At 37.9% G+C, this 26,457-nt stretch overlaps 1 protein-coding gene across 1 annotated transcript in view; it reads left to right on the forward strand.

Moving 5' to 3' along the window:
- Positions 1 to 23,531, forward strand: part of HSF5 (heat shock transcription factor 5) — a gene marked incomplete at its 5' end in the record, with an annotated part of 49,232 nt that extends 25,701 nt beyond the window's left edge. Inside the window, one exon of the mRNA XM_082679776.1 lies at positions 23,415 to 23,531. Coding sequence (XP_082535902.1) covers positions 23,415 to 23,485 — 71 coding nt within the window. The 3' untranslated portion in view covers positions 23,486 to 23,531. The remainder of the gene's footprint in view (positions 1 to 23,414) is intronic.
- Positions 23,532 to 26,457: the final 2,926 nt, after the last annotated feature.

The raw sequence follows: 26,457 nt of genomic DNA on the forward strand, positions 1-26,457 counted from the left end.
AAAGACTAAACTGTTTACTCCAGAGACTGGGAACAAGGCAAGGATGCCCACTTTACCACTTGTATTCATTATTGTACTGGTGGACCTAGCCATTGCAATAGGCAAGAAAAAGAAGTAAAAGGCGTAAAGTTTGGAAAGCACACAACTGGAAAATGAAATTTTAAAAAAATAAAACATTTATGGTAGGCCCAAAATCATAACATACCTAGGAATAAGTTGAACAAAATATGTCTAAGGCCTCTACGCTGAAAACTACAAATTTTGCTGAAAGAAATTAAAGAAGACAAATAAATGGAAAGATGTGCCATGTTCATGGATAAGAATACCCAATATTGTTAAAGTGACAGTTCTCCCCAAGTTGATCTATAAATTCAATGCAATCCTAATCAAAATTCTAGTAGACTTTTTTTTCTTTAATGACAAGCTGATTCTAAGATTTAAAAGAAAATGCAAAGGACAGAGATTAACCAAAGCAATTTTTAAAAATAAAAAATTGGAGGAGACTTTACCAGATTTCAAGACTTACCATAAAGCTAAAATAATCAAAATCGTTTGGTATTGGTGAAAAGAGGGACCTATAGATGAATGAAACAAAATAGAGAGTCCAGAAATAGATCCGCACATATGTGGTCAATTGATTTTCAACAAAGGTGCTAAGGCAGTGCAATGGAGAAAGGAAAGTGTTTTCAACAAAAATTAACATTGACCCATACCTCAGCCTGAAGGAGCAAGATGGCAGAGTAGAAGGACGTGCGCTCACTCCTTCTTGCAAGAGCAGCGGAATCACAACTAACTGCTGAACAGTCATCGACAGGAAGACGTTGGAACTCACCAAAAAAGATACTCCACATCCAAAGACAAAGGAGAAGCCACAGTGAGACGGTAGAAGGGGCGCAATCACAATAAAATCAAATCCCGTAACTTCTGGGTGGGTGACTCACAGACTGGAGAACACTTATACCACAGAAGTCCACCCACTGGAGTGAAGGTTCTGAGCCCCACCTCAGGCTTCCCAACCTGGGCGTCTGGCAATGGGAGGAGGAATTCCTAGAGAATCAAACTTTGAAGGCTAGCGGGATTTGATTGCAGGACTTCGACAGGACTGGGGGAAACAGAGACTCCATTCTTGGAGGGCACACACAAAGTAGTAAGTGCATCAGGACCCAGGGGAAGGAGCAGTGACCCCCATAGGAGACTGAACCAGACCTACCTGCTAGTGTTGGAGGGTCTCCTGCAGACGCGGGGGGTGGCTGTGGCTCAATGTGAAGACAAGGACACTGGCAGCAGAAGTTCTGGGAAGTACTCCTTGGCATGAGCCTTACCAGAGTCTGCCATTAGCCCCATCAGAGAGCCAGGTAGGCTCCAGTGTTGGGTCGCCTCAGGCCAAACAACGAACAGGGAGGGAATCCAGCCCCACCCATCAGCAGACAAGCGGATTAAAGTTTTACTGAGCTCTGCCCACCACCAGTCCCTCCCATCAGGAAACTTGCACAGGCCTCTTAGATAGCCTTATCCACCAGAGGGCAGACAGCAGAAGCAAGAAGAACTACAATCCTGCAGGCTGTGGAACAAAAATCACATTCACAGAAAGATAGACAAGATGAAAAGACAGAGGGCTATGTGCCAGATGAAGGAACAAGATAAAACCCCAGAAAAACAACTAAATGAAGTGGAGATAGGCAACCTTCCAGAAAAACAGTTCAGAATAATGATAGTGAAGATGATCCAGGACCTCGGAAGAATGGAGGCAAAGATTGAGAAGATGCAAGAAATGTTTAACAAAGACCTAGAAGAATGAAAGAACAAACAAACGGAGACGAACAATACAATAACTGAAATGAAAAATACAATAGAAGGAATCAATAGCAGAATAACTGAGGCAGAAGAACAGATAAGTGACCTGGGAGACACAATGTTGGAATTCACTGCCACGGAACAGAATAAAGAAAAAAAATGAATGAAAAGAAATGATGATCTTTTGACAAAATTCAACACCCATTTATGATAACAACTCTCTAGAAAGTGGGCACAGAGGGAACCTACCTCAACATAATAAAGGCCATATATGACAAACCCACAGCAAACATCATTCTCAATGGTGAAAATCTGAAAGCATTTCCTCTAAGATCAGGAAGAAAATGAGGATGTCCACTCTTGCCCCTATTATTCAACACAGTTTTGGAAGTCCTAGCCATGGCAATCAGAAGAAAAAAATAAAAGGAATACAAATTGGAAAAGAAGAAGTAAAACTGTCACTGTTTGCAGATGACATGATACTACACATGGAAAATCCTAAAGATGCTACCAGAAAACTACTAGAGCTAATCAATGAATTTGGTAAAGTTGCAGGATACAAAATTAATGCACAGAAATCTCTTGCATTCCTATACACTAATGATGAAAAATCTGAAAGAGAAATTAAGGAAACACTCCCATTTACCATTGCAACAAAATGAATAAAGTACCTAGGAGTAAACCTACCTAGGGAGATAAAAGACCTGTATGCGGAAAACTATAAGACACTGATGAAAGCAATTAAAGACGATACAAACAGATGGAGAGATATCCCATGTTCTTGGATTGGAAGAATCAATATTGTGAAAATGACTATATCACCCAAAGCAATCTACAGATTCAATGCAATCCCTATCAAACTACCAATGGCATTTTTCACAGAACTAGAACAAAAAATTTCACAATTTGTATGGAGACACAAAAGACCCCAAATAGCCAAAGCAACCTTGAGGGAAAAACACGGAGCTGGAGGAATCAGACTCCCTGACTTCAGACTATACTACAAAGCTACAGTAATCAAGACAATATGGTACTGGCACAAAAACAAAAATATAGATCAATGGAACAGGATAGAAAGCCCAAAGATAAACCCATGCATCTATGGACAACTAATCTATGACAAAGGAGTCAAGCATATACAATGGAGAAAAGACAGTCTCTTCAATAACTGGTGCTGGGAAAACTGGATGGCTACTGTTAAAGAATGAAATTAGAACATTCCCTAACACCATACACAAAAATAAACTCAAAATGGATTAGAGACCTAAGGTAAGACCGGACACTATAAAACTCTTAGAGGAAAACATAGGAAGAACACTCTCTGACATAAATCACAGCAAGATCTTTTTTTGATCCACTTCCTAGAGTAATGGAAATAAAAACAAAAATAAACAAATGGGACCTAATGAAACTTAAAATCTTTTGCAAAACAAAGGAAACAAGACGAAAAGACAGCCCTCAGAATGGGAGAAAATATTTACAAACGAATCAGCGGACAAAGGATTAATCTCCAGAATATATAAACAGCTCATGCAGCTCGATATTAAAAAAACAAACAACCCAATCAGAAAATGGGCAGAAGACCTAAATAGACATTTCTCCAAAGAAGACATACAGATGGCCAAGAAGCACATGAAAAGCTGCTCAACATCACTAATTATTAGACAAATGCAAATCAAAACTACAGTGAGGTATCACCTCACACCAGTTAGAATGGGCATCATCAGAAAATCTACAAACATATGCTGGTGAGGGTGTGAAGAAAAGGGAACCCTCTTGCACTGTTGGTGGGAATGTAAACTGATACAGCCACTATGGAGAACAGTATGGAGGTTCCTTAAAAAACTAAAAATAGAATTACCGTATAACCCAGCAATCCCACTACTGGGCATATACCCAGAGAAAACCATAATTCAAAAAGATACATGCACCCCAATGTTCATTGCAGCACTATTTACAATAGCCAGGTCATAGAAGCAACCTAAATGCCCATTGACAGACGAATGGATAAAGAAGATGTGGTAAATATATACAGTGGAATATTACTCAGCCATAAAAAGGAACGAAATTGGGTCATTTGCAGAGACGTGGATGGATCTAGAGACTGTCATACAGAGTGAAGTAAGTCAGAAAGAGAAAAACAAATATCGTATATTAACGCGTATATGTGGAGTCTAGAAAAATGGTACATATGAACCGGTTTGCAGGGCAGAAATAGAGACACAGATGTAGAGAACAAACGTATGGACACCAAGGAGGGGTGAGGGGTGGGGGATGAACTGGGCGATTGGGATTGACATTTATACACTGATATGTATAAAATGAATAACTAATAAGAACCTGCTGTATAAAAAAATAAATGAAATTCTAAAATTAAAAAAAATAGACCCATACCTCGTACCATACATAAAATTAACTAAAAAAGGGATAAAAAAAGGAAAAAAAATTAACTGAAAATGAATCACAGACCTAAATATAAAACCTAAAACTTTTTGAAAAAAAAATAAGAGACAAACTTTGCTACTTCGGGCAAAGATTTCTTAGAACACAAAAAGTATGATCAATAAAGAAAAAAATGATAAATTGGATTTCATCAAAATTTAAAACTTCTGCTCTTCAATAGATATCATTCAGAAAATGAAAAGGCAAGCCAAAGCCTAGGAATAAATATTGACAGCAATATTAAAATTAAAATATCAAAACAAAGACATATCTAGAATATAAAAACTCTTACAGTGCAGTTCAGAAATGGGGTACAATATGAACAGACATTTCACAAAAGATACACAAATGGCCAGTAAGCACATGAATAGATGTTTAATCATCAGAGAAGTCAGGTTAAAACTGCAATGAGATATCACTGTACACCAATTAGAATGGCTAAAGTTTTTAAAAAAGGAAAAAAACCATGACCATGCCAGGTGTTGATAGGGCACTGGAACTCTCATACACTGCTAGTGGGAACTTAAAATAGTATAACCACTTCTGGAAACAGTTAGGCAGTTTCTTAAAAATTAAGTTAAATATATAAAATCAAGTTAAACTTTGTCCATCCTCTTCTCTCAACCTAATGGCACCTATATTGAGATCATCTGAAAATGAGGGTTTGATTGGGAAGATAACACCCTTAATCTCACCTTTGCCATAGTCTATCAGAGATACTTGAGAAAAGCTTGAGGCCCTCATTAGAGGTACCTCTTACTACTGTTTCAAGTTGGGATAGTAAATTACTTCGATGCACACCCCAAATTACTGAACGCTAGTCAGTTGGTTTTCAACCACAGACAGAGGAATATTCCCTTCCGTCTCTGCTTGCACACTGGCTACCTCTAGCCTGAGTTCATCTCTTATTTTAGGGCTTTGCTGAATCGTCAAGAAAACAGCCAACACATTGTGAATTTTGTCAGCCTTTCCCCGTATGGTTACATGCTCGCTTGGCATGTGGTCTGCTTTCCAGGGTATCACAGGCAGTGATTTTACCAAATGTTTTGAAATAGATTTCAATGATCACCAACGTTCTAGCCTGATGTGCCTTAACCACCTGCTGTCTGACTGCTAAGCCAGTACCACGTATTTTAATTTGAATTACAGCAGCACCTCACTTACAGATTCCAAATTCCATATTAGTCCGCATATAAGTTAGGCTACTGTAAAAAACAAAACATAAAAACCAGTGTCTTAAACAATTTAGAAGTTTATTTTTTCCTCATAATAACAGTCCAGAGCTGATGTGGCAGCTTCGCTTTTCTCTGCTAGCCCTCAGGTGTTACGTGGTGAAAGATGGCCCACCACTCTATCCTCATGTCAGCCAGCAGGGTGCTATAAATATCCCTTCCTTTTATGAGCATAATCACTGCTTATGCTCACATCAGTTTGACTAGAACTTAGTCACATGAACAGGCTGCAGGGGAGCTTGGAAATGTGGTCTGTAGCTGTGTCCATTTGCCTGTGTAAACAATACCATGATTTAAAAGAAGAATAAATATTAGGAGACAACTAGCAGTCTCTGTTACATGGACTAAGAGAAAATATTTACAACACAAAATATAAAGCATTGTATTCATAATACATAAAAGCTTCTACAAATCATTAAGAAATAAAGCAATCCAATAAAAAGAAATACAATAATATTAATGTGCAGTTCAATTGAAGAAATACACATGACCAGTAAGTGTATAGAAAGATGTTGAACCACTCAGATAAATCAGTAATCAGAGAAATGCAAGTTACAAATCAACCAAAAAAAATTGTTTTTTGCCAGTCTGACAAAACTTAAATTATTGATAATATCCAGGTTGATAAAGGCGTAGGGAAAAAGGAACCTCCTATACACTGTAACTGGAATGTAAATTTGTAGAGCCAATTGGAGGGCAATTTGGCATGATCTGTAAATAACTAAAATGCTTATATGCTTTGACTCAGGAATCCCATTCCCAGGAATCTCTCCTACAGAGTTCCGTGTAGTGTGTTATTTATAATAGTAAACATTTGGAAAAAAAGCATAAATGCCTGACAGTGGAGTATTAGACAAACTACGATAAGTTCATGTAATGAAACACTGTGCAACCATTTAACAAAATAAAGTAGCTTGATATGTTGTTACTTGGAAAGATAGAAAGTGTTCGTAATATGTTAAGTGAATGAAGCAAGTTGCAGCATACTGTGTCTAGTACAACCCCCTTTCTAGGACAAAAAATATATATATACTGTAAAATTATAGAAAAAAGTCTGGAAGTAAATAAAACTGATACATATAACAGTGGTCACCTCTGGGCAAGTAGAATTGGAGGTGTAGAGAGGTATTTTTTTTGCTTCTTAATTTGTGTTTGAGTGTACACAATGGTGGGATTATGGGGAAATCTCCCTTTTTGTATTTGTCTAGATTTTTAAAATTGAAAAAAAATTTTAAATAGTTTAAATACTGTAAAGAGTTTTCTATCGTATGAATATAAAAGCCTCAAAATAACAGGAATGAGCAATTTAATGTTTTGAAAAAAAATTTATATCCCAGATATTAACCTGACTTGAGATTTAGATATGATTGACTCAAGCTAACCTTATCCCACACCAAAAACGCTTTTCTAAGATTTCTGAGAATTTCTAGGGCTTACAGTGGCTTTTATTTTTGAGTTTCTGCTTTTGCTTAATTCTAGATTCATCCATTTCTCACCTCCTGTAGGTGTTCTGTCTGCTCCTTGCCAGCCCAGATGCAGAGCTCAGCCCCCTTACTTTGATTTCTCCCCTCCCCTGAGCATTTACATTAGGTATTTGTATGTGTAGCACACTTTTCTGAAGATTTGGTGAGGTAGAAAGTGTTTGCATTTAAAATATTGCAAATAATTAAAAATGGAATGTTAGCCATTGTTCTTTTTAAAGGGCCTTCAGTCAGTTTACCGCTTTCTCACCTTTCCTTGTCAGTAGTCAATGTGGCCTCCTGTCATGTTGTCCTCTTTCCTTGTACTAGCACCATACCTTCTCTTCTCTGATATCTTTTTTTTTTTTTCATGTTCTTTAATCAGGCCCTGAATTTTGTGTCTTAGTCAGAGAAGGTTAGGAATCTCTTCTGTTTCCTGATGAGGCCTTGAGACCTTATCTTGCCCAACCAAAACAACCTGTCAAGATATATTCCTCAACAGACAGTTACGTCCCCAAGAGGATCTCTGGTTTCTGCTGTTAAAATAATTTCCTCTCGTGGGCTTCCCTGGTGGCACAGTGGATGAGAATCCGCCTGCCAATGGAGGGGACACGGGTTCGTGCCCCGGTCCGGGAAGATCCCACATGCCGCGGAGCGGCTGGGCCCGCGAGCCATGGCCGCTGAGCCTGCGCGTCCGGAGCTTGTGCTCCGCAACGGGAGAGAGGCCACTACAGCTAGAGGCCCGCGTACCGCAGAAAAAAAAACAAAAAAAAAACCTCTCTTATGGTTTTAAGTGTAACTGATAAAGTAGTTAGCACATTAATTATCTTTTTTAACTCTTCCTTTTTTTTTTTAAATTAAGCCTTATCCTTTGGTCAGTGGTGTTGGCAGGTGAGTCTTAACTGACCTTGGCTTCCTGCTGTGAAAGAGAGGAGTTGTGAAATGTTGGCATTATTATGACATCGAATCACATTTTCATTTTATTAGGGGCAGGGAGCAAATAACTTATGCTTAAACTAGAACCTGTTTGCTAAAAAGTTAGCTTTTGTAATGAAAGTGTAAGGAGAAATACAATTCATGAAGTTGCAAATTATTCTTCCTTCATAGAACTTAGCCTAACAAACAGTTGATCTATGAAAACATGGCTACATATAAGGTCCTGTGACATTAAAAGATTTTAACCAAAGTCAGTATAAAATTTATATACTATCTATTAGAGGCTGTACAGCACAGTCAACAGGAAGAAAGCCTCTGGTGTTAGAAAAAACTAAATTAACATCTGGATTCTGCTATTTACTTAACTTCCCTGAGCCTCAAGTTTCTTCATCTGTAAAATGAAGATAATAATAAAACATATGTTTATATAAAACATGTAACTGGCTTAGTATGGTGCCTGGCATATAGTAAGTACATGGTAGCAACAGAATTTTAGCAAAATTATTATTTTCATAATACTTACTATTTTGATGTTTATTACTGTCAAATGCTTTTCAAATGACTGGTCTCACTTTAAATTCATGTGGGCTCTTAGTGTTGCCAGCAGTTCTATAATATTTCCCTAGGCAGTACACTCCCCATTTTCCAAAGCCACTTTATCATATCTTCTCTCTGCTCCAACTTCCAACACAACTCCTCTCTTTTCATTCTCAGCTATGACCTTGTTTCTTACTGAGAAAATAGAAGCAGCTAGAAGAGAACTTTCATATCTTTCCACCAACAAATTTATCAGTCTACCACTTGTGTAACTCTACACTCTGCTTTTCTTCCTATTATAATGGAAGAAAGCCAGTCCTCCCATATGTGTACACAGTCCCCTTTTGTGTACTCACAGACTTAGCCCTGAACAGTTATCCTCCCTTACTCTTCAGTAATTACATCTTACCTTTTATGTTAGATAATTCCCATCAGCATACAAACATGCCATCATAGGTTCTATGTTAAAAGAAATTCCTCTCACCTTCCCTTCATTCATATTTTCATCCAGCTACTCCTCCGTTTTTCTCTTCCCCTTAGAGAAAAGCTCTTTGAAAGCCTATCCTTATCTCAACCAGGTTTTCCAATCAGGTTTTCATTCCGGCTACTCAGCTGAAACTGTTCAATGTCAAGGTTTCCAATTACTGCTCTTGTCAAGGTTTCCAATTACTGCCATGTTGCCAAATCCTGTGGTCCATTCTCAGTCCCACTTGACTGTACCTCAGCAGCATTTGAACAGACTACCTCAACCTTCCTGAAATACTTTCTTCACTTGGCTTCTGGAACATCACCCTTTCCTGGTTTTCCTTCAACCTCACTGGCCACTCCGTAGTTTCTTTTACTGAATCTTCTTTATCTTCCCTGACTTCTAAATATTGATGAGTCCCAGAGCGCAATTCTTGGACCCCTTTCCTTCTCTATTCATTTCCTAGGTTATATCAACAAGTCTCACTGCTTTTGTCTAAATGGTGATGACTCCTAAATTTACATCTAAGCCTCTATCTTCTCTGAACTCCAGGTGTGCATACCTTTTTCCCCTTGCCACTTCTTTGTTTGGATGTCCAGTAGTGTCCCAAATGCATTATAATGCCACCCTTTCCCCAGTTTTACTTATTTCAGGAAATACTTCTAGTCACCTCTAGTCAACCAAAAGTCTTGGAATCTTCCTTGACTCTCTTCTCTCTCATCTCACATCCAACCCATCAGCAAATTCTGTCAGTTCTATCTCAGTGTAGATCCAGAATCTGACCATTTCTTATCACCTTTACATGCTATCACCATGGTCCAAGCCACTACATCTCTTGCCTAGATCTTTCTGCTTCCACTGTGTGCCCCTACAGTTTTTTCTCCACACAGCAATCAGAGTGATACTTTAAAATTATTTCCCTGTTTAAATTTTTCCAGTGGTTTTCCATCACATTTAGAATAAAATCTAAAAATCCTTACTATGATTTGGCTCCTGGTAACTGCTCTGACTTTATCTCCTGCCACCTTCTATCTCTCTCATCTATTCCAGCCATAGCAGCCCCTTCACTATTGTTTGAACTCACCAAGCATGGTCCTGCCTTCACACTTGCTGTTCCCTCTGCCGGAAATGTTCTTCACCCAGGTATTCACATGGCTTGCTCCTTCATTTCATTCAATTCTCTACTCAAATGCCAGCTCATTATAGGAATCTTCCTGATCCTACTGTCTGTAATAGCACCCTATTCTCCATGTCCTGCCCTCCTTCAGTCCCTATTCTTTTTCCTTGGTTTTCTTCTATAATGTTCATCGCTACTTGACATTTTATATTTATTATTTTTCTCCCCCTCTAGAAGGTTAGTTCCATGAGGGCAAGGATTTTGTTTTGTTCATTGCTGTATCTCCAGCACCTGGAGTATTACCTGTGGCACTCAGTGTTTATACACTGTTATCTTACTAATATACTTTTCAAAAAAGATCCTTGGAAAGAAGCAATCTTAAAAAAAAATTGTGGTAAAATACACATAACATAAAGTTGAACCATTTTTAAGTGTATAGTTCAGTGGCATTAAGTACATTCACATTGTTCTGCTACCATCACCACCATCCATCTCCAGAACTCTTTTCATCTTGGAAAACTGAAACTCTATACCCACTAAACAATTCCTATTCCTCTTCTCTCCCCAGACCCTGGAAAACCTATTTTACTTTCTGTCTCAATGAACAATCTTTAATTAGCCAACAAAAGATAAGTTTTGAACATCTGGGGAGTCAAATTCAACCCATAGGTTCCTTTTAATGAGTGCTTATTAACAACTACTCTGGGGTTGGTACAGTGCTAGGTACACTAGGGATACAAAGGTAGTGTCCTGTACAGTTTTATTCTGCTGGAACTAAGAATTGCATATGTTTTACTAAAGATAACCGTCCTATATCTCGTTACTATGCTCTGACATTGAAAACTGAGATATATTTGATTATGAGTTTTATTTTTATGGCCATTTTCTGCTTTCCCCTTCTTTTTGTCCCATCATTTCAAACTGATAGGAAAGTATACATTTTAGGGGAGATTCACATAACAGAAAATTAACCACTTTAAAGTGAAAAGTTCCATGGGACTTAGGCCATTCACAATGTTGTGCAACCTCTATCTAGTTCCAAAACATTTGCATCACTCCAAAAGAAAACCCCATATTCATGAAGCAGTTGCTCTCCGTTCCGTCCTCTCCCAAGCCCTTGGCAACCACCAGTCTGTGTTCTGTCCCTGTGGATTTACCTATTCTGGATATTTCGTATAAATGAAATCATACAATGTGTGACCTTTTTGTGTCTGGTTTATTTCACTTGGCATGATGTTTTCAAAGTTCATCCACAAGGTAACATGTATATCAGAACTTCATTCCTTCTTATGGCTAAATAGTATTATGTTGTATGTATATATGACAATTTTTTATCCACTCATCTACTGATGGGCATTTGGGCTGTTTCTACCTTTTGGCTATTGTGAATAGTGCTGCTATAAACATTGTACATGTATTTGAATATCTGATATCAATTCTTTTGGGGATATACCTAGGAGTGGAATCGCTGGATCATTTGGTAATTCTATGTTTAACTGTTGAGGAACTGCCAAGCTATTTTCCATAATGGCTGAACCGTTTTACATTCCCACCAGCAGTGTACAAGAGTCCCCATTTCTCCACATCCTCCCTAGCACTTGTTATTTTCCGCTTTTTATTATCACTATAGTCATGCTAAGTAGGTGTGAAGTGGTATCTATCTTATTGTGGGTTTAATTGCATTTCCCTCATGACTAATGATGTTAAGCATCTTTTCATGTGCTTGTTGGACATTTGTAGATCTTCTTTGGAGAAAATATAATTTCTTGGACAACTGTATAATAATATTCGATTTGATGAAATATTCTCCTATTTTGGTTAAATTTCTCTTGGTTAAAGCTGTGGTGTGTGCTATTAGAGCAGAAGTTGGTAAACTATGGCCTATGGGCCAAATCTAGCTCACTGGTTGTTTTTATATGGCCTGCAAGCTAAGCATGTAGCTAAGCTAAGTAAATTTTTTACATTTTAAATGGTTGAAGGGGGGGGAGGATCAAAAGAAGAATATTTCATGACACATGAAAATGATTCAAATTTCAGTAGCCATAAATAAAGTTGAATTGGAACACACAACCATACCATACATTTACATATTATCTGTGGTTTCATACTGCATCAGCGGAGTTGAGTAGTTACAGTAGAGGCCATGTGGCCCCTAAAGCCTAAAGTATTTGCTATCTGGCTCCTTACAGAAAAAGTTTGCCTACTCTGTGTCTTACTTCATTCTACTGCTATGACAAAAATACCATAGACTAGGTGGCTTATAAATGACAGAACTTTTTCTCACAGTTCTGGAGGCTGGGAAATCCAGGATCAAGGTGCCAGCAGATTCAGTGTCTGGTGAGAGCCAGTTTCCTGGCTCATAGACTGCCGTCTTCTTGCTGTGTCTTCACATGGCAGAAGGGACAGAGGAGCTCTCTGGGGTCTCTATTATAAGGACACTAATTTCATTCATAAGAGCTCCACCCTCAGGACCTAATCACCTCCCCAGAGTCCCACTTTCTAACACCATCACATTGGGGGTTAGGTTTTAATACATGAATTTTGAGGAGATATAAACATGCAGACTGTTACACCCTGTATTAGAAAGTCCTCATTCTTAGCTTCTAATTTTTCACAGTCCTGATCATTGATGGCCAGAGAAGCCATTAAGAGTCAGGAGGGGTCCCTGGTTTGTTCCCGGGTTTCAGCACATACACAAAAAAAAGAGTCAGTAGATACTTGTGGGAGGACTCAAAATGAACTAGTATTCAGTTTAGTTCTTGTAGATGATGTATACTAAATCCAATTTTAAAGTATTAAAGGTAGGAACTAAATGTAAAATTTCTAAAATATCACTTAAATTTCAACTGTCGCTATCATTAGCAGTACCTCCCCTCAATAAAGTTCCAACTCTCCCATTATTTATGGTAGAAATAAGAGAATTTCTTGAAATCACCTCTAAAGAGTCCTTTGGCCCCAAATTCTGAAGTACTATGATTCCACCATTAACTGTTGGACTGTTATTATGTTGCTCAGTATCCCACTGAACAGGGGTTTCCTGTATCCCAGAACTTATCAGTGCCCTTCTGTAACTGAATTGGTTTGAAAATTTGTCTTCCCTAGGGCATCTTCTTACACTTTAAGCTTTCTTTGAATTTTTTTTCAAGTAGGAGACTTCAAATTGGTTAAGTATCCAGATTGTACTGATTTCAATAGATGTGCGTTTTGTTAGAAGGAGGTTGTTAATCACAGTCATTGCATGCTGTGTGTAGGCCTTTTGAACACGTGTTGACTTAAGAAAATACCTTTTGGATAAAAAAACATCAAGAGGTGCAGAAAATTAGACTCAATAATGCTGCTCCAATTTCTACAATGATATTACCCTAAACCAAGATAGGGTAATATCAGCCAGATATTAATCACCCTAATAACACCCAGATATCAGTCTTATTGTGCAAGCTACACTCTCTTATGTTCTGATAGGTTACTTTATAGTTAAGGGAAACTGAATGTTTAAGAGCAAAGTTCAGTCCACTCCTGAAGAAAGGACTTCGCATTCTGTAGCTATTGGATTATGGATGAGATTTCGTTAAGGTAATAGCCTCCAAATCCTAGAGAGTGTTCTTAGTAGGAGTTAACATTCCCAGGGAATTTCCTGGCCATCCAGTGCTTAGGTCTCCGTGCTCTCATTGCCAAGGGCCTGGGTTCGATCCCTGGGCAGGGGACTAAAATCCCACAAGCTGTGTGGTGCGGCCAAAAAAAACAATCCCAAATGAGTAGATGCAATGCTCCTGTCCCTGGAGGCCTTTCAGCTCTCAAATCAACTCAGCCACTGTGATTCTCAAACACTTATCTTCTCTGAGGAGTATACAAGTTTCTCTTCTTTTTTTTTTCCTCTCTCTATGTATTTTATTTTATTTTTTTATTGGGGTGTAGTTGTTTTACAATGTTGTTAGTTTCTACTGCACAAAAAGTGGAGTTCCCTGTGCTATACAGCAGGTTCTTATTAGCTAGCTATTTTATACATATTAGTGTATATATGTCAATCCCAATCTCCCAATTCTTCCACACCCGCTGACTTTCCCCCCTTGGTGTCCATACATTTGTTATCTACATCTGTGTCTCTGTTTCTGACTAGCAAACCAGTTCATCTGTACCATTTTTCTAGATCCACATATATGCATTAATATACAATATTTGTTTTTCTCTTTCTGACTTACTTCACTCTGTATGACATCTCTAGATCCATCCACATCTCTACAAATGACCCAGTTTCGCTCCTTTTTATGGCTGAGTAATATTCCATTGTGTATATGTACCACCTCTGCTTTATCCATTCGTCGGTCAATGGACATTTAGGTTGCTTCCATGACCTGGCTATTGTAAATAGTGCTGCAATGAACATTGGGGTGCATGTGCCTTTTTGAATTATGGTGTTCTCTGGGTATATGCCCAGTAGTGGGATTGCTGGGTCATGTGGTAATTCTATGTTTAGTTTTTTAAGGAACTGCCACACTGTTCTCCATAGTGGCTGTATCAGTTTACATTCCCACCAACAATGCAAGAGGGTTCCCTTTTCTCCACACCCTCTCCAGCATTTGTTGTTTGTAGATTTTCTGATGATGCCCATTCTAACTGGTGTGAGGTGATACCTCACTGTAGTTTTGATGTGCATTTCTCTAATAATTAGTGATGTTGAGCAGCTTTTCATGTGCTTCTTGGCCATCTGTATGTCTTCTTTGGAGAAATATCTATTTAGGTCTTCTGCCCATTTTCTGATTGGCTTGTTTGATTTTTTGATGTTGAGCTGCATGAGCTGTTTATATATTTTGGAGATTAATCCTTTGTCCGTTGCTTCGTTTGCAAATATTTTCTCCCATTCTGAGACTTGTCTTTTTGTTTTGTTTATAGTTTCCTTTGCTGTGCAAAAGTTTTTAAGTTTCATTAGGTCCCATTTGTTTATTTTTGCTTTTATTTCCATTACTCTAGGAGGTGGGTCAAAAAGGATCTTGTTGTGATTTATGTCAGATAGTGTTCTTCCTATGTTTTCTTCTAAGAGTTTTATAGTGTCTGGTCTTACCTTTAGGTCTTTAATCCATTTTGAGTTTTTTTGTGTGTATGGTGATAGGGAGTGTTCTAATTTCATTCCTTTACGTGTAGCCATCCAGTTTTCCCAGCACCAGTTATTGAAGAGACTGTCTTTTCTCCATTGTATATGCTTGACTCCTTTGTCATAGATTAGTTGACCATAGGTGTGTGGGTTTATCTCTGGGCTTTCCATCCTGTTCCATTGATCTATATTTTTGTTTTTGTGCCAGTACCATATTGTCTTGATTACTGTAGCTTTGTAGTATAGTCTGAAGTCAGGGAGTCTGATTCCTCCAGCTCCGTGTTTTTCCCTCAAGGTTGCTTTGGCTATTTGGGGTCTTTTGTGTCTCCATACAAATTGTAAAATTTTTTGTTCTAGTTCTGTGAAAAATGCCATTGGTAGTTTGATAGGGATTGCATTGAATCTGTAGATTGCTTTGGGTAGTATAGTCATTTTCACAATATTGATTCTTCCAATCCAAGAACATGGGATATCTCTCCATCTGTTTGTGTCATCTTTGATTTCTTTCATCAGTGTCTTACAGTTTTCTGAGTACAGTTCTTTTGTCTCCTTAGGTACGTTTATTCCTAGGTATTTTATTCTTTTTGTTGCAATGGTGAATGGTATTGTTTCCTTAGTTTCTTTTCCTGATCTTTCATTGTTAGTGTATAGGAATGCAAGAGATTTCTGTGCATTAATTTTGTATCCTGCAACTTTACCAAATTCATTGATTAGCTCTAGTAGTTTTCTGGTAGCATCTTTAGGATTTTCCATGTGTAGTATCATGTCAACTGCAAACAGTGACAGTTTTACTTCTTCTTTTCCAATTTGTATTCCTTTTATTTCTTTTTCTTCTCTGACTGCCATGGCTAAGACCTCCAAAACTATGTTGAATAATAGTGGCAAGAGTGGACATCCTTGTCTTGGTCCTAATATTAGAGTAAATGCTTTCAGTTTTTCATCATTGAGAATGATGTTTGCTGTGGGTTTCTCGTATATGGCCTTTATTATGTTGAGGTAGGTTCCCTCTATGCCTACTTTCTGGAGAGTTGTTATCATAAATCGGTGTTGAATTTTGTCAAAAGCTCTTTCTGCATCTATTGAGGTGATCATATGGTTTTTTTTTTTTTTTTTTTTGGCGGTATGCGAGCCTCTCACCGCTGCGGCCTCCCCCGTTGCGGAGCACAGGCTCCGGATGCGTAGGCTCAGCGGCCATGGCTCACGGGCCCAGCTGCTCCACGGCATGCGGGATCCTCCCAGACCGGGGCACGAACCCGCGTCCCCTGCATCGGCAGGCGGACCCCCAACCACTGCGCCACCAGGGAAGCCCGATCATATGGTTTTTATCCTTCAGTTTGTTAGTACGGTGTATCACATTGATTGACTTGCATATATTGTAGAATCCTTACATCCCTGGGATAAATCCCACTTGATCATGGTGTATGATCCTATTAATATGTTGTTGGATTCTGTTTGCTAGTGTTTTATTGAGGATTTTTGCATGTATTTTCATCAGTGATATTGGTCTATAATTTTCTTTTTTTGTAGTATCTTTGCCTGGTTTTGGTATCAGGGTGATGGTGGCCTCATAGAATGAATTTGGGAGTGTTCCTTCCTCTGGAATGTTTTGGAAGAGTTTGAGAAGGATGGTTGTTAGCTCTTCTCTAAATGTTTGGTAGAATTCACCTGTGAAACCATCTGGTCCTGGACTGTTGTTTGTTGGAAGATTTTTAATCAGAGTCTCAATTTCAGTGCTTGAAATTGGTCTGTTTACATTTTCTATTTCTTCCTGGTTCAGTCTTGGAAGGTTATACCTTTCTAAGAATTTGTCCATTTCTTCCAGGTTGTCCATTTTATTGGCATAGAGTTGCTTGTCTCTTAGGATACTTTGTATTTCTGCGGTGTCTGTTGTAACTTCTCCTTTTTCATTTCTAATTTTATTGATTTGAGTCCTCTCCCTCTTTTTCTTGATGAGTCTGGCTAATGGTTTATCAATTTTTTTTATCTTCTCAAAGAACTAGCTTTTAGTTTTATTGATTTTTGCTATTGTTTTCTTTGTTTCTATTTCATTTATTTCTGCTCTGATCTTTATGATTTCTTTCCTTCTACTAACTTCGGGTTTTGTTTGTTCTCTCTGTAGTTCCTTTAGATGTAAGGTTAGATTGTTTGAGATTTTTCTTGTTTCTTGAGGTAGGATTGTATTGCTATAAACTTCCCTCTTAGAACTGCTTTTGCTGCATCCCATACATTTTGGATCATCGTGTTTTCATTGTCATTTGTCTGTAGGTATTTTTTGATTTCCTCTTTGATTTCTTCAGTGATCTCTTGGTTATTTAGTAGTGTATTGTTTATTAGCCTCCATGTGTTTGTGTTTTTTACGTTTTTTTCCTGTAATTTATTTCTAATCTCATAGCATTGTGGTCAGAAAAGATGCTTGATACAATTTCAATTTTCTTAAATTTGCTGAGGCTTGATTTGTGACCCAAGATGTGATCTATCCTGGAGAATGTTCCATGTGCATTTGAGAAGAAAGTGTAATCTGCTGTTTTTGGATGGAATGTCCTATAAATATCAATTAAATCTATCTGGTCTATTGTGTCATTTAAAGCTTGTGTTTCCTTATTAATTTTCTGTCTGGATAATCTGTCCATTGTTGTAAGTGAGGTGTTATAGTCCCTCGCTATTATTGTGTTACTGTCGATTTCCTCTTTTATAGCTGTTAGCATTTGCCTTATGTATTGAGGTGCTCCTATGTTGGGTGCATATATATTTATAATTGTTATATCTTCTTCTTGGATTGATCCCTTGATCATTATGTAGTGTCCTTCCTTGTCTCTTGTAACATTATTTTAAAGTCTGTTTTATCTGATATGAGTATTGCTACTCCAGCTTTCTTTTGATTTCCATTTTCATGGAATATCTTTTTCCATCCCCTCACTTTCAGTCTGTATGTGTCCCTAGGTCTGAAGTGGGTCTCTTGTAGACAGCATATATGTGGGTCTTGTTTTTGTATCCATTCAGCGAACCTGTGTCTTTTGGTTGGAGCATTTAATCCATTCACGTTTAAGGTAATTCTTGATGTGTATGTTCCTATTACCATTTTCTTAATTGTTATGGGTTTGTTTTTGTAGGTGCTTTTCTTCTCTTGTGTTTCTCACTTAGAGAATTTCCTTTAGCATTTGTTGTAGAGCTGGTTTGGTGGTGCTGAATTCTCTTAGCTTTTGCTTGTTTGTAAAGCTTTTGATTTCTCTGTTGAATCTGAATGAGATCCTTGCTGGGTAGAGTATTCTTGGTTGTAGATTCTTCCCTTTCATCACTTTCAATGTATCATGCCACTCCCTTCTGGCTTGCAGAGTTTCTGCTGAGAAATCAACTGTTAACCTCGTGGAGATTACTTTGTATGTTATTTGTCATTTTTCCCTTGTTGCTTTTAATAATTTTTCTTTGTCTTTAATTTTTGTCTGTTTGATTACTGTGTGTCTCGGCGTGTTTCTCCTTGGGTTTATCCTGCCTGGGACTGTCTGCACTTCCTGGACTTGGCAGGCTATTTCCTTTCCCATGTTAGGGAAGTTTTCAACTATAATCTCTTCAAATACTTTCTCGGGTCCTTTCTCTCTCTCTTCTCCTTCTGGGACCCCTATAATGTGAATGTTGGTGCGTTTAATGTTGTCCCTGAGGTCTCTTAGGCTGTCTTCATCTCTTTTCATTCCTTTTTCTTTATTCTGTTCTGCAGCAGTGATTTCCACCATTCTGTCTTCCAGGTCACTTATCCGTTCTTCTGCCTCAGTTATTCTGCTATTGATTCCTTCTAGTGTATTTTTCATTTCAATTATTGTATAAGTCATCTCTGTTTGTTTGCTCTTTAATTCTTCTAGGTCTTTGTTAAACATTTCTTTCATCTTCTCGATCTTTGCTTCCATTCTTTTTCCGAGGTCCTGGATCATCTTCACTACCATTATTCTGAATTGTTTTTCTGGAAGGTTGCCTATCTCCACTTCACTTAGTTGTTTTTCTGGGATTTTATCTTGTTACTTCATCTGGGATGTAGTCTTCTGCTTTTTCATTTTGTCTATCTTTCTGTGGTTGTGGCTTTCATTCTGCAGGCTGCAGGATTGTAGTTCTTCTTGCTTCTGCTGTCTGCCCTCTGGCGGATCATGGTTCTCTTCTGAATGAAGTCCTATAAACCTCTAGTAACATCAGGCTAGTCTCTGTCTTTTTGCATTTTTATTGGTTTCTATACTTTAATTCCTTGATTGGCAGCTTTGTTAATGAAGGAAGCTCACTTTAATAAAATTATTGTGTTTAGATGCTTGTTCTTAGAAGCTGTGTGCCAAATGCTTTTTTTAAAAACATATTTATTTATTTGGCTGCCCTGGTTCTTAGTTGTGGCACACAGGATCTTTGTTGCAGCCTGTGGGATCTAGCTCCCTGACCAGGGATTGAACCCGGGCCCCCTGCATTGGGAGCGCAGAGTCTTAACCACTGGACCACCAACATGGTGGACCACCAACATCCCTGACCACCATTTGTCAGGGAAGTACTGACAAATGCTGTTTTAAAGCCCAATCATTAAGGCTAAGAGGATTTGTTGCTCATACATAACTCACTACATAACTCATTCTGAGACTATTACAGAGCCATACAGACTATTGTTTCTTTAAACATGCCTATTTGTGATGTGCTGTTGTCCATTATTTGAACCTCTCAATACAATAAAGTGTCAATTAAATAAATGACATTTGTTCACTGAAAAAAAGAGGATTTGTTGTTGTTGTTCTTCAGTCTGCCTCCCCATAAGAGCTCTGTAGGTGCTTTATAGTCTTTACCTTTGTCAGTATCAAGAATTCCTACTCTGCTTTCAAAGCAGGGTTGCAGTTGGGTCTGTTCATTTTCCAAATTCTTATTTTCGTATTTTCTGTCACCATATGGCCTTTCCTTCTTATTCTGATATGGAGTTGAAGTGTGTAGAGAATGATCATAATTAGGTATTACTCATTCTGTATCCTTTGGTCAGCTTTTAAAAGTCCTGATGCCTAGGTTGTACTCTGTACCAATTAAATCAGAATGTATGGGGGTAGAAGCCCTCGATCTCAGTATTTTTTTAAAGCTCCCCAGGTGATTCCAATGTGCAGCAAGATTTAGAAACCATTGGCTTTGCTTATTAGCCATATAGTGTAGAGGTTCTTTCAGTCATCTCTTCACTCCTCAGGATTAATTAGATGACCTTCTAATAATGCATTTTAGTTACTTGAAAAAAAGATGTTATATAAATTATTACTGTAATCATTGTCACTGTTCTTTAGACTGTAAAGAAGCCATTTTTGTGGTAAAATATACATAACATAAAATTTACCTTTTTAACCGTTTTTAAGTGTACAATTCGGTGGCATTAAGTACATTCACATTATGTGCTACCACCACCACCTTCCATCTCCAGAACTTTTCTCATCTTCCCAAACTGAAACTCCATATCCATTCCGTCCTTCCCTGCAGCCCCTGGCAACCATCATTCTACTTTCTGTCTCTATGAATTTGACAACCCTAGCTACCTCATATGAGTAGAATCATACAGTATTTATCCTTTTGTGACTAACTTATTTCAATTAGCGTGGTATCTTCAAGGCTCACTCATGTTGTAGCATTTGTCAGAATTTCCTTCCTTTTTAACGCTACATAATATTCCCTTGTATGTAGCTACCACATTTTGTTTTTCCATTCATCCATCGATGGACACTTGGATTGCTTTCACTTTTTGGCTATTGTAAATAATGCTGCCATGATCATGGATGTACAAGAAGCCACTTTTAAGTGATAAACTGATGTCTGTTCTCCCTCTACAAGATGCTTATCTGGATAGATGCTTGTTTTTTGTTTGTTTGTTTGTTTTTAATTTTTTTTTGGCCTCACAGCATGGCATGCAGGATCTTAGTTCCCCAACCAGGGACTGACCCCTTCCCCCTGCAGTGGAAGCTTGGAGCCCTAACCACTGGACTGCCAGGGAATTCTGAAATTGCTTGTTCTTTATGGATAAGTTGTAGTGTTGTTCACCAGATGAGCTAGTACCTTCTCCTAGTGATTGGTCTTCCTTTCACAAAATATGGAAAAAATTAGATACTGTTCCAAATGCCCTCTAGATTGACTCATAGTTGGTGGTAGAATTATTTTATTGTATCAGCTGTCTTGCCCAGGCTGTTGATCAATCCTACAAAGGTTGTGTTCTACAAATATAGTAACAAAAGTCTCTGTATGTCTAGTAGGAAATAAAGGACTCATTCTGTATAATTTAGTTTAACTCCAAAATGCTACTAGGACAAAATTGTAAACCTAAAAATCAACCTAAAAAAGGCTCCCTGGTCATGTTGCTCTAGAAATTGCAAACTAATTAGACTGAATCTAGAAGCCACATTAGGATTCCTTCATTTCTGACTATGTTATTCAGATAGGCCATTTAACTCTATTTCTTTTCTTTTTTAAACATCTTTATTGGAGTATAATTGCTTTACAATGGTGTGTTAGTTTCTGCTTTATAACGAAGTGAATCAGCTATACATATACCTATATCTCCATATCTCCTCCCCTCCCACCCTCCCTTTCCCACCCCTCTAGGTGGTCGCAAAGTACAGAGCTGATCTCCTCGTGCTATGTGGCTGCTTCCCACTAGCCATCTATTTTACATTTGGTAGTGTATATATGTCAGTGCCACTCTCTCACTTTGTCCCAGCTTACCCTTCCCCATCCCCGTGTCCTCATGTCCATTCTCTACATCTGGGTCTTTATTCCTGTCCTCCCCTAGGTTCTTCAGAACCTTTTTTTTTTTTTTTTTAAGATTCCATATATATGTGTTAGCATACGGTATTTGTTTTTCTTTTTCTGACTTACTTCACTCTGTATGACAGACTGTAGGTCCATCCACCTCACTATAAATAACTCAATTTCATTTCTTTTTATGGCTGAGTAATATTCCGTTGTATATATGTGCCACATCTTTTTTTTTTAACATCTTTATTGGAGTATAATTGCTTTACAATGGTGTGTCAGTTTCTGCTTTATAACTAAGTGAATCAGTTATACATATACATATATCCCCATATCTCTTCCCTCTTGCGTCTCCCTCCCTCCCACCCTCCCTATCCCACCCCTCTAGGTGGTCACAAAGCACCGAGCTGATCTCCCTGTGCTATGCGGCTGCTTCCCACTAGCCATCTATTTTACGTTTGGTAGTGTATATATGTCCATGCCACTCTCTCACTTTGTCCCAGCTTCCCCTTCCCCCTCCCCATATCCTCAAGTCTATTCTCTAGTAGGTCTGCGTCTTTATTCCCGTCTTGCCCCTAGGTTCTTCATGACCATTTTTTGTTTTTCTTAAGATTCCATATATATGTGTTAGCATATGGTATTTGTTTTTCTCTTTCTGACTTACTTCACTCTGTATGACAGACTCTAGGTCCATCCACCTCACTACAAATAACTCAATTTCGTTTCTTTTTATGGCTGAGTAATAGTCCGTTGTATATATGTGCCACATCTTCTTTACCCATTCATCTGTCGATGGACACTTAGGTTGCTAAAAACAGTGGTTAGATGCCGTGAAGTAGGTGGCAGTGCCTTAACCGCATGCGTGTTGTCAGGCCCGAAGGCCTTTTCCATCCTTGTCAAGGGGAGTGCTAACCTTCTCTCTCCTTTCATACAACACTTAACTCTATTTCTGTACATGGTCTTAGCTTTTTATGTTAAAGAACCTAGTGCCTGAACTGAGAGCTCACTTTTTTACTTCTTTCCAGTCTTAATGACCACTCTTTGTTTCTTGACCTCCTTGAAGGGTATACTTTATTTTTAACAGACAATTCAGGTAGACCTTTTTATAAGAGAATCAGCTGTGTTAGTCAATAAGTGGAAATTTTTTGGAGGCAATCAACTTTGGAAAGGTAGTGATTACTTATTTTAACATTGTATTTCTGAAGGCATTACTTTTTCATATTCGCAAAACCCACCTATCTATTTTTATAGCATCGAAGAAATGAATTTTCATTTGTGTGTGTTTATTTCACTTTGATCTTTTTGGCACTTTTCCTTAATTTTTCACTTATAATACAAGTCAGCTGGAAAGAGGCTTATCCACATCACTAAAAGGAGAGAAACTTTAAACTTTGTTAGTCTCTTTGGGTTAACAACTGGGCTGCATCTGTGTGCTTTAGAGGTACGGGAATGCCCCCCAAATTGAGAATCTGATGAGGTAATGTGATTTTAGAGCCCATTCTACAAGTGAAACATAGCAACTTGTTCTTCTTGTCTAAAGATTTGTCTATTGAACTCTCCAGTTCGAGAAGCTAAGAGTGAGTAAACAAATCTTTTTTCTTTCTAGATCTTCATCTGCTGGTGGATGTGGCCTGCAAACAGGAGCACTTTCCACAGGAGGAAGAATTAAAAGAGTGAGAATGGATGACAAACGTGACATTGTGCACTGGCTGTAGCTGGAGGCAGACTAGCCTTGCACATGACACACTGTTGGGGCTCTTTCAGTTCTTTAAGGAAAAAAAGTATTTTTTTTTGTTAATTGAGAATTTTGTTAATTGAGAATTGGGAATTTGGTATTTACTACAGCTGTTCAGTTCAGATTGTTTACCTGGACAAACTACCAACCATCTAGCAGTCTTTTTTTTTGCTGCCCAGATCCCTTTCAAATGAAAGTTCCTGGTCTTCTGTTACAGTCAAAAAGCATCTAAAAACAGCTGCATCTATGGTACCGGAGAATAATCTGTGTGGGTGTGCTGGTTTGTCGTCTCGCCACTCTCAAAAGTAGTCAGCACAACTCCAGTGGGGAGTTCAGTCTAGCTGTTTCAAGTCACAGTGTGATCCTTTTAGAGAAAATTGTGTGAGAAACAAAGGCCTGTGAGGTAACCAAGATCACAGGTCTAAATGGGTCAGGAATTCCAGGGAGAAACCCTGGGAAAGAGTTAATTTTCTAAGTGATTAACCAGGAAATGCTCTTACTTCCTAACCCAGCATTCTGTTTCAAAAGCAAGGCGTCCGGACTTGGACCATCCATCACACTTAACAGCCCCTGATTCTTCTATATTTACGGGAGCGTTCTTCTATTTTCATATCTTTCTTTAATTTTAATGATACATTATCATAAATGGTAAGAAGGTTTTGTTAATATATCACTTATTTAATATATCTTCTAAAGAAAAGTATTTAGCTTGTTTAATATAATTGTATTTATAAAATGTTGGTAGATTTTTAAGTTTTAAGGCTTTATATTTTTATTAATATTGAGGGGTAGAAGGATAAAGGATGCATATATAATATTTTAATTTTGAAATGGGAATGTACAATGTGTGAACAAAACCATTAAGAGATTTAACACAGTGTTTTCTTATTTTAGATTTTTACATTCAGTAAGTATAAATTCTCATCTATAAAAGATAGTGTGCAAATTTTGGGAGAAGCTGATTAGTAGTCACCTAACAGAAGCTATACCTCTGATATTTTTAATAGTTTATGTATGGTTTAAGCTTCTGAGAGAAGTTTGGGTAGTGGGATAGACTATAACATTTTTATCTTATCCCCTCTTTAGGATCCTAAATTCAAATAGTAGGATTATGGGACTGGTTTTTAGGAGAGGTATCTTGGATGTCCACTTTCTGTGGTTGATCCCTCACTTGCTAATCCAATGACAGCAGAAAATTTCTGATTTAAAGTCTTTTAAATTGACTAGAACTTTCTTATTAGATTCTGCCTCAGTTTTCCTAATAAGCACTGCAGAAACAAAAGGAAAGCCTAGGAATATGAAACTAGTGAAAAAGGAAAGGCCCTTAGTGATGTGACATAAGTACTATTCAAGCCACGGTGGATGTAGCAATTCATTTCTTAAATTGCATTGTGCCTTCCCAATGATGTACTTCCCCAGAAGTATTACAGAGATAGTAGTTTTTTGGAAAAGGATGAGCTCTATATTGGTCTGCAGTGACTCAGTTTAGATATGAAAATAGGTTCTGAAAAGTGACCTGTTTGGTCCATCTGATTAGACTAGACGATGTCCATGTGATGAACATTTATTCATCTTTATTAGCAAGGTTTAAAAGAGGAACAGATTATCAAGACTCCTACATCTTTTGGTCAGACTGTGTATTTTGGCAGAGTATGTGAAGAGGAGACCCAGTTTCTATATGAAGGAACTTTGCCTTTTCTCTGTCAGGTTGAAAAGCTGATACACTATGTAGGTGATATTCATTCCTTCCCTTAAATATGCCTTTCTTGGCTTTGTATATGTTGAAAGAGATAATATCTTTTGAGGAACATGTGTCAAGCAGGAACCTTGGCATGGATTTGGTTTCAATTGTTTTAAGGCTTAATTAATGAAATACCTTTATCAGCTTTCCAAACCTCTTTTTATATATGAATACAACAGACCAAGGAGCTGGATCTACTGCTATACTCACATGCCTGCTACCTATCAGCTAAAGCTATCATTACTGTCTTGGACAAAGTGGCGAAAGATAAAATAAAATCTTTGTGTGAATTAGTCAGTAGGGTCTGACACATGCTAACAAGGCTCCTGACTAGTGCCTAAGTATTTCAGCACCTTAAGCATGATAAATTTCAGTCAGTCAACAATAAAGTGTTTCAACTAGACTTGTTGTCTTGCTTGTTTTTACTGTGTGGTGATCAATAGAAACCTCAGTCATTATAACTATTAATCATAATAGTAAAGTTCAGAAGAAAATGTGCTCTGTTTTCCAAAGAATCTGACTTTAAAAAAAAAATCCTGAGTTTTTTTCTTTTACACTTGAATAGAGATTGAATCCTTAAAATGCCATTAAGGATAAGGACGATTCTTGGACATGTTTATAGAAACCTAGGTTTTTGGAAAAGGATCAAGGTCTTCAGTAACTTTAGTCAATGCAGATGTGAAAGTAGATCCTGAGGTGTGATCTGTCTCGTGTAAAGTTAGGTAGTAGGTGTCAGTGAGATGGGCGATTCATTACCATAGTGATGGCATCTTTATGACATCTCTATGGTAGTTGTGGTCTGTCAATCCCTGAGGGATAACGCCAAAACTTTGAAGCCAGAGAATAATTTCTCTTGCTTATTTATTCTGGTGACTTTGCTTGTCAATACTGTTTAAATAAACACAATATATCAGTGAACTAAGCTATATAGAGCTGTTTGGTTTGATCCTGAGTAGCTCAAGGTACCCAGACTCATGATACCTATTATCGTCATGCTCAGATCTCAGAGTTTGCTCAAGAGAGGGCAACCACATCTATATTCTTTTCCTTTCAGCTAAGTATCTGTATTAAGTCTCAGGTTTGTGTGTCTTAATTCCTTTGCAAGTTTCAAGCAGTAATAGGTGAGGCAAAGTCAATTAGTAGGTTACTTTTTGTTTAGTTTAACACTAAAGA

The sequence above is a fragment of the Grampus griseus genome, assembly GCF_964374135.1.
Source record: "Grampus griseus genome assembly, chromosome: 20".
In the NCBI taxonomy this organism is placed as follows: Eukaryota; Metazoa; Chordata; class Mammalia; order Artiodactyla; family Delphinidae; genus Grampus; species Grampus griseus.